The sequence below is a fragment of the Lemur catta genome, chromosome 6, assembly GCF_020740605.2.
Source record: "Lemur catta isolate mLemCat1 chromosome 6, mLemCat1.pri, whole genome shotgun sequence".
Classification (NCBI taxonomy): domain Eukaryota; kingdom Metazoa; phylum Chordata; class Mammalia; order Primates; family Lemuridae; genus Lemur; species Lemur catta.
This window is the reverse complement of record NC_059133.1, coordinates 7672182-7688910: the sequence shown is the minus strand read 5'-3', so window position 1 is coordinate 7688910 and position 16729 is coordinate 7672182. Positions and strand designations below refer to the sequence as shown.

Below are 16729 nucleotides of genomic sequence, written 5' to 3'. Positions count from 1 at the left end.
CACCAATGAGAGCAACTTCCATTAGACCAATGTTGCTATGACTACAGCCAAGCAGTCCTTGGAGCAGGTTCTAAGGTGTCCCTGTCTGGTGGAGTCAGAGCCCTGTGCTGCCTTCCATACTGGTGGGCCCTGGGCCGGCTGACTTCCCCGCTTAAAAACCAGCACCCAGACAGCCCCTGTGGGAGAGGCCAGACTGGCAGTGGCTCAAGTCTTTCTGTGGGAAGGGGCAGCCACCTACCTTCATGTCATCCAGGTTGGCTGGCAGGGCTCCTGGCTTGCCAGTCACCGAGGTGCTGTTCTGACGTGCCAGCGCACTGGGCCCAGGGGCGCCTGAGCCGGAGCTGCTATTGGTAGTGGAGAGGCTACGCACTGTGGGGGCCCCGCTGCTTCCCAGAGCCTCACCTGCCGACCTGAGAAGCAGAAAAGGCAGAAATGGGCGGCTGTCAAGCATCGGCCTTGGCTGCCGCCTGGGCTGCAGGTTTGGGTACAGATGGACGTGGGGCGAGTGCCCTGCATGCAGGCCAGAGAAGTCCTGCCTGGAGACCACTCTGTAGGAGCCAGACCAAAGAGTCCTTTAAGACCTGGGGTTCTGAAGACTGGCATGTGCCTGTCTTGGGGCAGCTACGGCGGGCAGGGGACAAACAGTGCGCGGGGTTGCGGGGGCTCCTACTTTGGCGGGGCAGGCAGGATGGTCTGGTAGTTGTAGTGCTGCTGCTGCTGCTGGTTGAGGATCTGCAGCTGGAGGAAGAGCTGCTGCTGCTGCAGGATCTTGGCGTAGGAGGAGTCCATGGGCGGGGCCCCCTTGTCCTGCTTTTGGTCCGGGGGGATGTACTGGTGATACTTGAGCTTCTTCACCTTTGGCTTCAGCTCCTTGGCCTTCTTGCTGCGCTGCGACTTCTCACTGGCAGACTTGGGTTGGCTTTGCTGAGGGCACAGGAGACGGTGCCATCAGAGGGCAGCGTCAGGCTTCCCGGGGTGGGGCTGGCAGCCCCCACCCCACACCTGCGTGGCCTCTAAGAAGGCACCATCATCAACTTCACCACTTCCACTCTTCCCCTGCTGGACTGTGCTCTCCACCAAAAGCAGAGGCCCCTCTGGTGCCTGGAAGTCTGCCAGGGAGGGGGCTGGGATACAGAGAGGGGCTTTGCCCGGCCTCTGTCTTAAACGAGCTTCCAGCCTGGAGAATATATCAACTGAATGTACAGGCAGACACCACCATGACCCTGAGCAGAGTGTGAACACTACGAGGAGGTAAAACACAACTGGCTGACGGAGTATGGGCCAGGCCAGGCCTGATCAGGCACTTTACAGACCGCGCCACGCAAGCCTCTCACCAATCCTGCCTAGGCAGGAACTGCCATGTCCACTTAAAAATGCGGAAACAGATTCAGAGAAGTTACTTGTCCAAGGCTACCTGGTGATTTTGATCTTGATGCAACCCAGGTCTCCAAAAGCTCCCGCTTGTGCCCCAAAGACTCCCGGCTGGCACAACCGCTGGACATGGAGAGTCAGAAGACCCAGACCAACCAAGAAGGGCCTGTAGGCCATGCTTTGGGGCTGCTGTCCATGGGGCAGGGAAGGATGAGTTGGATGAGGGGCAAGAATTAGCAGGGGAGTGCAAGAGAGGGACAGTGGAGAGCCTGGAAGTTTCTGAGTACAGAATGGCAGGCAAAGGAGAGACTTGATGCAGGGGTCAGAAGAGGTCTCAACCAGATAGCAATGGGCTCCAAAAGGAAGGTCTGGCAGGGGTGACCCACTGGAAGAACAGGCAGTGTGAATGTGTGGCAGGTGAGGAATTAAGGATCGTGAAGTCAGGAAGAGGTTCTGGTTTTGCCAGGGAGTGTGGAGAAAGGACAGGTCTGTTGAGCTGCAGGGAGGACCCCCTGAGCACAGGCTGAGGAATGGAGGAACTGCAAGGAGGAATGAAAGAGGAGGGCAGACCCCAGGGCACATCCCCTTCCCAGGAAGAGGAAAGGGAGAAGGGGAAGTGCAGCGGCCAGAGAGAGGGAAGCCCTGGGAGCTGGGTGGGGAGCACGCCAGGGTGCAGGGTAGGGAGGCAGACGCTGCCAGGAGGGGAAGGCAGGGAAGGCGGGTCTGGATTAGGGACCCTTGAGGAACATGTTTCAGTACCCTGGTGGGGCTGGAGCCAACCCACAAGAGGCTGAGGCAGAAACCAGAAACCACAAGTGTAGACAGAAGACATGCAGGTGATTCTTTCAAACATGTGGTGGTCAAAGGGAAGCAGCAGGAGTGTGACAAGCAGCGCATTGGAGGGGGGAATTCTGGGGGAACCTGTGACATCTGAGGACATGAGGAAGAGGTTGCACATGCAAGAGGTGCCAACCAATGAGGCAACATCCTGGTGCACAGATGACATTGAGGGCACAGGTGGTCTAAGAGGGGCTACTCCCTGCTTCCCCGGGCCCAGGGGAGGAGACAGTGACGGAGAAGCCACAGTGACTTTCTGACACAAGCAGAGCACAGATGGCCTCCACAGAGATGACACGCAGTCACATGCAGACAGAGGTGGGACTGGGGATGTTGTCACCATAGGACAGTGCCAAGGAGCTACAGAAGACAGACAGGCAAGGGCTGTGACCAGAGTCACAGCAAGGGCTCAGCTAAGGCCAGAGCATGAGAATCACACTGCCCCCAGGCTGTAAGCTGTCCGTCTCTCCTGAGGCTCATGGTGAGAGGACAGGAGCTGCGGATGGTCCTGGATGGCCGGGGGTTGCCAAGCCAGGCAGGGGATCCGTGGGGAGGGAGCCTAGAGGAGAATACAGGACAGAGCGGAGAGGACAGGACGAAGCATGCTGTGGAGGTGCGGGCCAGGTGGAAGTGCAGGACTTGGGTCCCGGAGATCCCGGAGGCCAGGCGGTTCTGCAGGGCGGGGAGGGCCTGGCATTAGCTTTTGGTGCTGCAAAATGTAGTATCGGACACCTTTGTGCACATGAGGCCAGCAGTGCACAGCACAGTGTCCCCCACACCAGTGACAGCAACCCCTGCCACCTTCAGGTATTTCAGGCCAGGCCTTTGAGGAAGACTTGGAAGAAGAAAATAAAAACAAACACCCAAATGGTGCCAGCTGTCTGACTTTGGGCATGTCACTTTACTTCTCAGTTTCCTCATTTGTAGCACAAGGCCGCCTTAGGCGGTTGTCCAGGGTAATGTGTGGGAGTATCTTCGTGGATGAGGGCAGGAATGAGCACCTAGAAAGCGCTAGGCTAGGGCCTGGCACACTGTGCTCAATAAACGGCGGCTATGAGCATGATAGCCAGTGTCTCCACGGCCGGTAGGAGAAGACATGCACCCCACCCCTGCAGCTGTCCTCACAGCTGGGATGAAGTCACAGCCGGACTCTGAGGGGCACAGGGGAGGAGGAGACATGATCACTGGCAGGACTGTACCTTAATGAGCGTCGGGGTGGGCTTGGCAGTGGGGACCGTGGTTCCGTTGGTGAGGCTGGGAGGCAGCAGAGGTGGGGGAGGCAGAGGAGGCTGCTCTGCTAGGAAGAGCATTTCTCCGGAATCCTGCCCCATCGGGAGTTGAGACACAACCTGCGAGGGGAGGGGGTGAGGAGAAGTGAGGACACTGACGACAACCTCCAGATGGAGTGCGCCCAGCTGCCCCTGCTGGGAGCCAGGGGCCCTGCATGGAAGAGGTGGTGGCAGTCCCTCCTCAGAAGGCAGAGATCAAGAGATGAGAGGAGCAACCCCAAGGAGGCTGGTCTGAATGAATGAAAACAGGGCTGGGTCAGGGAGGTTTGTGAATCTAACTGCAGGGCGGCCTTGGCCAGCACCCTCTGCCCAGGACCCCAGGCTGCTGCAGAGAGGGCCCACTGCCCACATCGCCTGCCTCACCACTGGGAACCACGGGAGCTTGGGCAGACAGAACCTGCACTACTAAGGCAACGTGCCCCTGGCTTCCCTGTGTCACAGGAGGAGTCACCACGTGGCTGGGGAGACAGATCTTATTCTGGGCAGCCCCAGCGACCTTGGGGAGGCATCTGGAAGTGGGCAAGCTCACCTGAGTCGGGGATACAGAGGTGGCACTGGGCAGTGGTTCGCTGACTCGGGCCTCCAGGGGTGACGGCACTGAACCCTGGGACTCGTGGCTGGCAGGCTGCTCAGGGGATAAGGCATCGCTGCTGTCCTCATCGAAGGAAGAGTTGTCCGCTACTTTCGGATAATTCACCTGGCCCACTGAAACCCAAAGCCAGCATGAGACTCCACCTCCAGCCCAGTGCACAGGTAGCAGGAAGAAAGAGGGGCCTTGCTCACTGGCCAGAGGCTGTCTCAGCAAAGCGCCTGGCCCTCAGCCCCCATGCCCCAAGAGGCAGACAGGCCGAGGGAGACGAGCAGCCAGCCTGCTTTCTTGCTTCGAAAGAGCTCTAGGAAAGGTCATCATCATGACCCTGCACCAGAGGCCAGAAAGGCCCCCATGGCCAGAGTGCTTCCTTAGGCTGAGGAAAGGCCTCATTTTTAACCACTTGCGTTTAACTCTATACTGAGTTTAGCCTTCAAAGTCAAGTTCCTCCCTCTCTTCCTCCAGCCTGCTCCTCCCTGGGAACCCAGGCTGCCATTCCACTTCATCTGTTTCCCTGGTGTTAGAGATATTTATCTCCATCCTGTGGCTACACACAACTCTCTTCTTTCTCCTGATGCTTACAGACTGTGCAACGAGGGCTCTGAACCTGCTGGTGAGGGACCAAGGGAGCTTGGGTGACAGCCACGTGAGAACAGCTGACTTCTCCAGAGGCCAGGAACAGGCCAAGCAGCCTGGCTGTAAGGCTGTGGGAAGAGGGCATCCTGAAAGGGACGCAGGACCCCACAGGTGGAAGAGGAGCAGCAGAACTGCGGTGACCTATTTTAGGGGCCAGCGACTCCCAGAGACCCAGTACCTGGGCAGCAGAGGCACCAGAAGCAAACATCGGGCTGTCCATGGCTGCCCTGGCCTGACCCACAGCCAAGCCCCGGGAGGGCTGTGCGAGCGTGTCCTCCCAGGGCTGGCTGGGTGCAGAGGCACGGGAGGAAGGCGCAGCCCAGGGCTTCTGCTCCACGGGGTCCCCGCATGGGACTCCCAGGCTGCAGAGAGAAGGAAAGACCGAACAAAGGCAACAAAGGCATTTCAAGAGTCAAGTCACGACCACCACCTCAGCCATGTCACAGGAAGAGGCAGGTGTGGCAGGCTCTGAGCAGGCCCGCTCCACACAGGAGGAACTGGGGCAGTGGCGAAGGCAGAGGCGAGCCTGGGGAGGTGTGCCGTGTGGGAGGTCCCCAGATAAGCAAGAGGAACAAAGGTCGGCTGCTCCTGCTGGGTTTGTCCAGGTGTTCCTCTTCAGGGCCAGGACCTGAGGCTCTCTCCTCTCTTAGGACCTGGGAAGGACACACCTGAGCTCCTCCCTTACTGCACAATTGTGGCAACAGAGCCAGGAATGAGTGTCCACGGCTGGGCTCACTCCTCTGTCCCCTCATCTGTCCCCACAGGGGCAAGCATGCAATGTGCAGAAGGCACGGCCTTTGCTGGCCACGTATCCTTCATACCAAACTCTAACTGCCAGCAAGGGCGCTGGCGTGGGACAGCAGCCACATAGTGGCCGGCACTGATCATGGTGATCCAAGATGGAGAGCTGCAGTTCCCACCCTGACCAGTCCAACCCAAGGAAGCTGCTGGCCGTACTGGGGAAGATGCAGGGTTGGTGCAGGCCAGGGTCCCTACAGAGTCTATTTCTCTCTCCACTGTGGTCAGCGCTCCACTGATACCAGTGCTGCTGAGTAGGAAGGCCATGGCCCTGTGACGCTGCAGCTGAGTCACCTCCTTGTGGGACTGTGTGCAGGATCACACACAGTGACGGATATAAAGAGCCCAGCATGGTCCTTGACGGGGTCCCTGCCCTCTAGGAGTTTATCGTCCAATCCCCTTGGAGCAGAGAAAAACACTCTGCTGGAGGGAAACACAGCAGCTAAGGGCATGTGGAGGAGAGACTCAGGGAAGACTTCCTGGAGGAGAGGGCTTGACACGGATCTTGAAGATAATTATGAGTGTCCTGGAGGAAAGGGGTGTGTGCGTCAGCACGTGTAAATGGGCTCAAGTGTATGGAGAAGACTCCAAGCCCCCTGCCAGCCCCATCCTCAGCAGGCCTCAGGATGGTCCCCTCCCGCTGCCCCCTGCCTTCCCTCCATCTCTTGCTCCTCCTATCTGGGCCAAACCTCCAACTCGCTGTCAGCGCCAGACTCCTCAAATGAGCCGTGTGCCACCAAGCCACTGGCCATGCTGCTCCCTCTGCCTGGAATGTCTCTCTGTACTTCTCCACTGGGCAAACACTGATCCAACCTCCAGGTTGGCCCCAGATATGCTATATCATGTGTGGGTACCTCCCTGGCCACTGCCACTTATCCTCATCCCAGAGAGAAGTCCCTCTGCTGAGCTCCCCTGCACTGACACACACCACCAGTTATACTCTGTCCATATAGCAGTTGTCACTTGGTCTGGGAAGAGCGTTACTGCTGATGCCGGCAGCAACAATTACATGAGCCTCTAGGCACCGAGGGCTGTGCTGGGCCCTTAATATCCATCTCTGCGTGTGATCCTACAACAATCCCACAAGGAGGTGACTCAGCTGCAATGTCACAGAGCCATGGCCTTCCTACTCAGCACTGCCATCGACCCAGAACCAGACTCAGAAATCACTTATTTATACAGCAGTCTTCTCACATCAGACTGAGGTGAATTCTTTGAGGGCATGAGTCATATTTTATTCATCTTTGTGATTTTAGGACTGCACACAGGGCCTGGCACGTTGCCGACTCTCAGCAAATGTTTACCAGGCTGTAGCTGGCTGCAGAGTCCAGAAATGCCTTGGCCTGTACACTGGCCTATAGCTAGGGGCTGCTGAGGAATATGGGGAGAAAAACACCGAGATGAGGCAGGATGAATGTCACTGAAACTGTAAGGGCTACACACCAAAATGGGAAAAGGGCTATTCGGGGTCCAGGGTGTGCCGGCTCCCAGCAGGGTGGCTGCAACGCAGACGAGGCCCTAGAAACCACCAGTCTCTTTTGATCAAGGCCTTGGGGTCTGCCCCAGTGGTTCCACTCTCATGCCCTCCCCAAAGCTATTATAAAATGTGTTACTGTGGGAACCCTGAGCCTTTTTCTCTGAAGGCATAGCTACCTTGGGAGAGGCAGGCATGTGCAGTCTTGTCAGGGATCAGGTTTTGGGCCCACTGCAGTGAAGAAAATATATCTGTACCAACTGTCACTAAAATCTAAGTGTGGTATAATAAGAAATATATTTGTTTTTTTCTCCCAGTTCCTATCACAGAGCAACTAAAACCCATGGAATTTCCTTAAGGACAGGAGAATGTTTTGTTATTCATAATAAGCACCTGTCCATAATATCTGAGCTTGTGCTAATGAGGTGACCTGGGTGGGAGGGAAGCCTAGGTAGTCCAGGGATTGAGCCAGGCACCAGAAAGACCAAGTGATCAGAGGATTAGAGGACTAGATCTTTCAGCGCCCCGCCCCACCTCACCCCCCTATCAACCTGCAGGAAAGACGGGGCAGGGGACATGGGGTCCTGGAGATCAAGCTCTATAAAAACCCTTAGACAACCCTGCACATTCTGGACTGCTCACCTCTCCCCATCTGTCTAAGATTTAATAAGCTTTGGGGTTGCTGTACTCACAGAGGCACCAGAAGGGTGGTACACACCCCACCCATCGATCGCTCCATCTGACTGTATCCTTTGTAATATCCTTTACGAAAACCCAGTAAATGTAAGTAAAGTGTTTCCCTGAGATCTGTGAGCCATCCTAGCAAATTATTGAACCCAAGGAGGGGTTGTGGGAACCTTGATTTATAGCTGATGGGTAAGAAGTACAGGTCACAGCCTGAGACTTGCAACTGGCATCTCAAGTAGGGGCAGTCTTGTGGGACTGAGCCTTTAGGCTGTGGGATCTGACACTACCTCCAGGTAGACAGTGTCGGAACAGAAGTGAATTAGAGGATGCTCAGTAGGTGTCCACTGGAGAATTCACTGGTGTGCAGGAAAACACCAAGCCAGAACACCAATACCAGACATGCTGGAGCATCGTGCTGAGTGTGAGAGTGGAGAGAAAAACCCTGTTTTTTTAGGGTTTTTAGTCCCTCACACTGAGGGAATCAAGTTGGAACTCCTGAGCATGGCACCAGAGGCCCTGCACATTCTGGACTACTCACCTCTCCCCATCTGTCTTGACACTATTCCTTCCAGTGCCTTCTCTCCCTGCCTGGAGCACTGTCCTCTCCTCTCACCCCCTACCCACTCACATACTTTGGCTAATTCCTAACCATCCTTCAGCCCCAGGCCTGGCCGTCACCTCTTCTGAAAGCTGCACTCCCCACTGCTAAAGCTGGACTGGGGGACCCTCCTCTGCGTGCCCGGACCATCCTGTGCTCCCTCCAGCAGAGCCGCTGCCTATTCACCTGCCTGGATCTGCTCCTAGGCATGAGCTCCATGAGGATGGAGGAACATGGTCTGCTCTGTGGGGCTGTGATCCTAGCACCTAGCATACCACCTTGGGTCCATCAATGTTTGTTGAGTACAATATTAATATCTGTGGAACAGGCCGGGCTCTAAGAGGAGACTTCACCAACAAAAATAAACAGTAAGAGTGGCCGGGCGCAGTGGCTCACGCTTGTAATCCTAGCACTCTGGGAGGCCAAGGCAGGAGGATCGCTGGAGGTCAGGAGTTCGAGACCAGCCTGAATAAGAGCGAGACCCCGTCTCTACTGAAAATAAAAAGAAATGATCTGGACAGCTAAAAATATATATAGAAAAAAATTAGCCAGGCATGGTGGCGCATGCCTGTAGTCCCAGCTACTCAGGATGCTGAGGCAGGAGGATCGCTTGAACCCAGGAGTTTAAGGTTGCTGTGAGCTATGCTGATGCCACAGTACTCTAGCCTGGACAACAGAGTGAGACTCCGTCTCAAAATAAATAAATAAATAAATTAAAAAGAAATAAGTAAGTAAATAAATAAATAAATAATGAACAGTAAGGTATAGATTTCTAATTCCTGGCATCTCTGCGTGTTCATACATGTTGATCATGACATCCACCTACCCTGTGAAAGAGGGATAAGTCCCTGAATTTATAGAGATGGAAAGTGAACAGAGACCTTTCTGTTACTTATTCAGTTATTTATTATTGTATGTCCCTGATCCCTGAGGCAGCTGGCACTGTCCCAAACTAACACAACCTGCTTATCAGGCCCTCAAACTTGGTTCTCCCACGGCTAAGCAGGAAGTCTAAGAGCAAGCAGCCAAGAGCCCCAGCCCAATCCTGCTGTAGTCACGGCATTCCCTCCCCTCCTGCATCCTGGCTGCAGCCCACACAGGGTGGCTGGGCCCCTCACCAATGATGGCTTCCTTCAGGCTGGACTCCACGGGCAGGATGTTCTTCTCCACTAGCTCCATGGGGCCAGGCCTCTGTGCAATCTTCTCATTGAGGTCGTCGGCTAGCCTGGCTCTCTTCAGCTTCAGCTGCTTGGCCTGGAGCGAAGGCTCGGCTGAGGTTTCTGTCCATGGGAAAGAATGGGGTGCAAGACGACGTATCAGTGGACTTGGTTCTGTCCTGGGAACCCCAGAGCAGCTCTCCTTCCTCCTGGACAGGGCCAGAGACTGTCAGAATGGAAAGCACACCCCGGGCAGAGAAGGGGCCTGGCCTGAAGTCTCATAAGAACAAAAGAAGGGCCCCTGCTGTGGGCAGCACATGGTCACACACAATTGTGCCCAGGCACGAGTTGGCTGAGAGGACTTCTGAGGTGCAGCTGCAAAGCTGAAGGAGCACCAGCTGATGCAATGGTCTCCACTATCCTTCAGACTTGCTGGGTTACTGGGTAATTCACCTCTCTGTTCTGGCTTTCAGTGTCTTTATCTGCAAAATGTGGGGTTCAGAATAGAAAAATTCCCTTCTAGTCCTAAAGACAGCTCAAAACTAAACAAACCAAAAGTAGATATATTTATGCTGCTTCCAGGAACCAAAACCATTCCTTCACTAAAAATGTGGAAATGTGTGTGGCTGGGGGCAGGTAGGGTACATCTAGGATGCTCTTAGACGAAGAGGGCATTGTTTGTCACAGGTGCTCAAGTAAATGCCAAGTGAATGAATGAATGAACATAAAAAAGAAAATGAATGCATTTTAAAAGCAGATTTTGGAGGAGAGCAGGGATATGCCGTGGCAGAGAGAAGCGATTTCACACCAAAGGATGGTGAGACCCAGGAGAACAAGTCAAGCCAACCCAAGAGAATGTGACTGTACTTCTTGGGAATTGCCCTAAACCAATGTGCAGGTCACAACCTGAGACTTACAACTGGCATCTGAAGTAGGGGCAGTGTTGTGGGACTGAGCCTGTGGGATCTGACACTATCTCCAGGCAGACAGTGTCGGAATTGAACTGAATATAGAGGATGCTCAGTAGGTGGCCACCACAGCACAGCTGTCTTATTGTGCTAGGACTCTGGCTCACCCGCTACCGACAGAAGTGGGAGTGAGAAGCAAGAAGGAGACAGGAAGGAAGTGGGTGGTACAGCAGTGAGCACATGGTGAGAACAGGGTTTACATGAGAAGCATTTCCAATCTCACACACCTTCCAAAATGTGCATCCTGACCAGCTCCGATCTCTCAGGCCTGGAACGAATCTTCCGTTTCAAATAGTCCTCTGTCTATAGAAAAAACACAACAAGAAATTCTCAAATCCAGGGCACAAGCTTATGGCATGAACAGTCCCACAAAGCAGCCTTGGCCATAGTGGCTGCTGCTGATTATCTCTGCAGCCCCTGTGACCTCAATTTGGTGACTACAGGGTTCTGAGGCCAGCGGAGGCCACATCAACTTCCAACTGCACCTGCCAAGCACTCCATCCTTCAAGACCATGTGTCTCTCTGAGGCTGGACTACTACTATATCTATTTAAAAAACTATTACTTTTACTATCATAAAATCAATATATGGGCTGGGTGCAGTGACTTACATCTATAATCCCAGAACTTTGGGAGGCCAAGATGGGGGGATTACTTGAGGCCAGGAGTTCAAGACCAGCCTGGGCAACACAGTGAAACCCCATATCTACAAAAAAATGAAAAAATTAGCAGGGCATGGTGGTGCAAGCCTGTAGTCTCAGCTACTCAGGAGGCTGAGGCAGGAGGATAAATATCACCTGAGCCCAGGAGTTTGAAGTTACAGTGAGCTGTGATCATACCACTGCACTCCAGCCTGGGCAACACAGTGAGACCGCATCTCTTAAAAAAAAAAAAAAAAAAAAAAGTAATATATGTTTACTGAAAAAAATTTAGAAAATTAGAAAATAAAACAATAAAAAATTCTAATAATCCACTGTAATTTGGGATACTTGTCTCTAGTCATTCTTCCATGCAGAGGATAAGTTTAACTTTGCAGAGCTGTAATCATACTGAATATAATTTTATATCCTGTTTCAAAAAATTCAGCACTGTGTGATCTCATGAACATTTTTCATTCATTTTGAGAGTGGCTGCCGACTGGAATACTAATTTTGATACATGGGGTCATAGCTCTAGTTCCTCAAAGTCCGATGTCCTCATTTCTGCATTTATTAGACTCTGGGCAAACTAAACCATCCCCTCAACAGTCACAGAGTCACCCCACTGCCTGGGGCTAATTATAATGTATATGTGACCCCAGATCTGACTGCAGAACCTGTGCTCTTAACCTTTGCCTCAGCAGTTTTCAAACCATAGAACATCAGTGAGTCAAGATCAGCACAGAGCAGGACAGTACAGGGTAAGATAAAGCACAGTAGAAAATGAAGTATCAGAGCATATTATTAATATATCTAGCAAAGGTCAATGGTGGTTTTTGCCCTGGCCAACTGCTGCCTCGGTGCTCTGACTCTGTGCCAGCCCAGGGGTGGGAAGGGGAGTGCACTGAGCTCTCCAAGAGATGGTTTAAAGCGCCTTTGGGCTCTGGGTTTATCACCCCATCTGCAGTAGGCAGAGGTTCTGCCTCAGGTGCTGCAGAGAATGGTAGAGCAGGTGACTGGTACTGCAGGTCTTCACAGACATCAAAGGGAGGCATATTTTCTAAACCATCTGAAGCTCTGAACAATGGCCAAGGCTGAGGCAGAATACAGTAATGATTAAGAAAATATCCGGAGCACCTTCTGCACTGGCGAATACATGGAGGTGCTAGGAGGGTGGCACACCACTCAGAGAGGACAGAGAAGCCCTTCTCCCCTTCCCACATACCTATGAATCTCTTCTACCTGGCTGTTCCTGAGTTGTATCCTTTACAACAAATAGTAAACATGGTAAAGATGCCAAATGGCTGAAACCTGGCTACCTAGAAGCTACTCTGGGCTGGTTTAGAAGGTACAAAGTTCCTGACAGAAAACCAGAGAACCAGTTTGCTTTCGGTGCAGAATTTAAAGATAAGGACTTTGCAACTGGCATCATTAAAAGCATTCATGACCATGGGAGGGCATTAGTGTCCAAGAAAATTGATGGAAAAGGAATCAGGGGTGGGAATACAAGAGTGTCTGAGAGCCCTTCTAAGTTGACCCTGACCCTGCCAAAGCCACCGTGGCTGCTCTTCTACAACCATGTGAAGCTGCCTACATAGTGCCAGCAGATGTAAATGACTGGTTCCATCACTGGGAGGACAAATGAGATATCTCAGCAATATAAGCTGATATTACTGTATCTTATTCATCTGGAAGTATGAGATGCAAATGTAGCAGTTTTTCAAAGCTTTAAATTTTCAGAATTAACTAATGCAAATTCTGCTATAACCAATCCAATATGTTCATTTTTCACATATCAACTAAGATAATTCTTAGTACATGCTTAAATAGGAAAGCAGTTATTGGGATTTGGAAGTCATTTGTGAACAGATGTGCAAGATAAGTACATATTGGATGTATATGGTTACCATGTGTTAGGAAATAAAATTATTTTTCTTTAAAAAAAGTATAGAATCCACAGACCAGGGTGTGAATCCCAGCTTTGCCACTTTGCTGGACAAGTTAGTTAACCTCTCAACTGCATCTACAAAATGAGGATGATAACACCTAATTCATAAGAGTTAATGTGAGGATAAATAAAAAACAGACATAATCTCACATACAAAAGTGCTCAATAAAACAGTAACTGTTCTAAATTAGTTCTCATTTGCTCCTTTACTATGTGAGAAGCAGTCAAGGAAATGGTGCAGAGTCTGCCGACCGGGTGGGGGCACAGGCAATGCCACTCCTCTCCCCCTGCTGCTACTCCTTACTGCTTTGGTTCCCAGTGCCCATGACCTCATTCTTCCCACTCACTCTAAGAAGTAATCATGATTTTCTGGGGGAAAAAAATAGAAGAAAGTAAGAAAAGTCTTGGAGGTAAATATTTCCAAGTCTCTAAAAGAACTGTGGGTCTTCCAGAAGCCATGGCCCATGGTCCTCTCTTTGTAGGGGTTCTCTTTCCTTGACTTAATGTAAAGGTAAAAAGTAAAGGGGGTGGGAGAGGGAAGCAACTTTTGGCAACTTCCTCATCTCTGCCCACAATAAGCAGCAGAATATTCCCCAGGGGCCCTTGGGGAACTGAAACTGAGAGTGGGACGGGGACACAAGTAAGGTGCTGCAGCAGGAAACCTGGGCCTGGAGTGCAGGCCAGCTTCTGCTTTCCACAAGTGCCAAGTGGACACTGGCTGCTCTGGACAGACAGAGACCAGGGAGGTTTCCCGGTCTTGCAGAGGTGTGGGCAGTGCAGCCCTGGACTCAGGAAGCTTTCCTAAGGCTGATGTTCATGTCCTAATATCTACAAGAGGTGACGTGGAATTGAAGATGTAGAAATACCTGGGGTCTCCAAAGCAAGGGTCAGGGAAGGAGGATCGGATAATCATTCCATATCCTTAAATGTACTAAAAGAGCAACTTTATTCCAATCATGTTCCATATAATCACCATGGGAGATGGCTGAGGTTAGGTAGTTAGGTATGAAGTTTCTATTTAGAACTGTGAGGCCAGGGCTGACCCTAGAGTTCTGCTAGACTGAAAGGAAATGTAACCAGCAATTCAGTGAGCTCTGAAAATGCTCTTTGGGAGTCCTTGGGGGAAGAAAGGTGTCTTACCCTGGCCCGCTCCAAGCTCCTTCTCTGCTCATGAAATGCAGCTGGACTTTTCAAAGCTGTTGAGAGAAGAACCATAAAAGAATTATCTTATAGTAAAGCATCATGTCTAGTGCTACAATTTTCAGTGGAGAAGGCATCTTAAATTCAAGTTAATTTTAGCAGTACTATTAATATCAGCTGAAGTGAAGAAGGCAACGACATCTGAGTAAGCATATATCTTTATAGTTCAGCTATCCCATCAAAACAGTTTTGGTTACTTTATGATTCCCAATGGGAAGAGTCACTGCCTAAGCTTGAGCTCTATAAAGTGTGCCCATGGGATATAACTTTAAAAAAAATATCCTGGACCATTACTGGACTGTCCCTGACAAATGGCCTCTTATCAGCCAAGCCTCCAAGAATGCCTGCTAGGCCTCATGTTACTCTCAGGAGACCTGGACACAGAGAGGGGCAGGGCTGCATGCCGGGTCGGCCTTACTTCTTCAACTTCATTAGGAATCATAAAGTGGCTAAACTGTTCCTGTGGGACAGTTAAACCAGAAAGATATATGTCCATTCAGGTGCCATTTCCTTCTTCAATTTTAATAAGTGCTGCTAAAGTTAACTTGAATTTCATCTCTAAGGACTAAAAGAACTTCACAGCAATCATATGGCTGACCCTGGTAAAGGAACACACACCACTGACAGCTGACGAGAAAAGCTCAGCTCTATTCTGGGGATACCACCACACAGACCACAGGTCTCAACTCCTGAAAGCAATGTTCAGGTGGCAAGCCCAAACCAAGACCCTCCAGAAACAATGCACCATGAATGGAAGGTCTGTCTCCTTTTGTCAAAAACTTGGCTGTCAGGACAAATTACAATTTAAGACATTCTGAGGATGAGAGTTTGGAAAGGTCTGACTCACTTCAAGTAAGGAACAATGGCAATAAAAAGAGAAATTTACAAGACTGTGGTCAGTTTCACTTCTGCCGCCCTAGAATTTCAGAACAGCTGTGAAACTGTGCAGGGAGATAACTTTTGCTAGGCTGCTGGCTGTGGTGGGAGTGAGGGGTAAGGAGCTGCTAAAAGTAGCAAGAGCACAGATATGACCCTATCCTGCCTGGGCCTTTGTGCTTCCTGCCCCGTCCCCTCAGTGGGGGCTGGGCCTCAGCAACAGCAGTCCCAGAAGAAAGCTTCAAATGTCCCAGCAGTATTTATTTTTTTGATTAATTTTTTAAATCTTAGGATTAAAAAAATTGTCTTAAAAGCACCACTGAGTGCCAATCCCATCTGTTAACAGCAGGGGGAGCTCTAGATTTAACAAATAATGTCTAAGAAAAACCAGTACAGGTTCCCTCCCCAATCCACCAGAACATTCCCGGGCACTTTCCAGGCTGCCCAAGTTCTCATACAGGAAAGGAAGGTCTTGGGCATTTTGGTGGGTAAACAGATGCCTCCTGCACCTGATTCTACTGCGTAAAGCTGGTTCAACTCCAAAATTGGTCTTCAAAAGCCCTGCTTTACAGGAACCTGTCGGTACTGGGTGTGATAAACCACAGGGAATAAACAACCTAAATGAGACAATAAGCGCAAAGAACTAGGAGAAAACTTACAGTGTCCAGCCCACCCCACTCCAGCTTCTTTTTCTGCCTTACTTTTCTCCACAGCACTTTCCACCATCTTGACATTCTTTACAGGAATACAACATATTTTTCTTATTTGTTTACTGTCAGTCTCCTACCTTTACAATATGTCCCATCAGAGCACGGGGTGGGGGGTGTCTTTTTCTTTGTTTCTCACAGTATCCCCAGTGCCTGGAGTACCAGGCACACAGTATACCCTCAATAATTATTCATGCAATGAAGTAATGAATATTCTGTAAGAAACATACAAAGTGACTAGGGACAGGAGAGCTAGAGGATTCTGTGGCAGAGTTCTAAACTTTCATCTGAACAGCCATAATTCTGGCTCTCATCACAAAAGTCCCAGATACAGAGTCAAGGCATTTGTGTTCTAATACTGGTGGCACAGATGTGACTGCTTTCTCGGTCTTATTTTCTTTGGTAGAGTGAGAGAATCTGTGCACCTTCCAGAACTCTTGTAAGAATCAAACGGGAGCGCCAAACCAAGTGGTACATGTATCACTGATATACTTAAGGTGCTGTTGTCACCAAATGCTGTATCACTGGTTCAACAGGCCAGCTAGTTTCTGTACCACAGCCACAGATTATCTGTCTAAAACTCTGGCTGGCTTGCTGCCTAAACAACCTACAATGGCTATCCCAAGGGGTAAGGCACAAATCCAACTTCTAGAAAAACTCACATGCACAGAACTTCTTGAGGGATAGAAAGTATATCATCTTCATGTACAAGGATGGTGTACAACTAATGAGGGATGAGGGACAGGTGAAATGGCTGTAGTATACAGTAGTCCCCCTTATCCGTGGTTTCCACACTTTCAGTTACCCAAGGTCAACATTGGTCCAAAAATGGTAGAGTATTGAGAGAGAGAGAGAGAGAGAGAGAGAGAACTTGCGCACAAGGCACATTCACATACTTTTATTACAGCATATTGTTATAATTGTTCTATTTTAATCTCTCACTGTGACTAATTTATA

The 16729-nt window shown here is 50.7% G+C and overlaps 1 protein-coding gene across 6 annotated transcripts in view; it reads right to left on the bottom strand.

Moving 5' to 3' along the window:
* MRTFA (myocardin related transcription factor A) overlaps positions 1 to 16729 on the bottom strand; it is a 181449-nt gene that overhangs the window by 9062 nt on the left and 155658 nt on the right. For all 6 annotated transcript variants that reach the window (XM_045554845.1, XM_045554844.1, XM_045554846.1 and 3 more), the window contains 7 exons: positions 14130 to 14185; positions 10632 to 10707; positions 9398 to 9559; positions 4027 to 4202; positions 3408 to 3557; positions 671 to 924; positions 239 to 410 (listed from right to left, as the gene is read on the bottom strand). In XM_045554845.1, the coding sequence (XP_045410801.1) occupies positions 239 to 410; positions 671 to 924; positions 3408 to 3557; positions 4027 to 4202; positions 9398 to 9559; positions 10632 to 10707; positions 14130 to 14185 (1046 nt within the window). The remainder of the gene's footprint in view (positions 1 to 238; positions 411 to 670; positions 925 to 3407; positions 3558 to 4026; positions 4203 to 9397; positions 9560 to 10631; positions 10708 to 14129; positions 14186 to 16729) is intronic.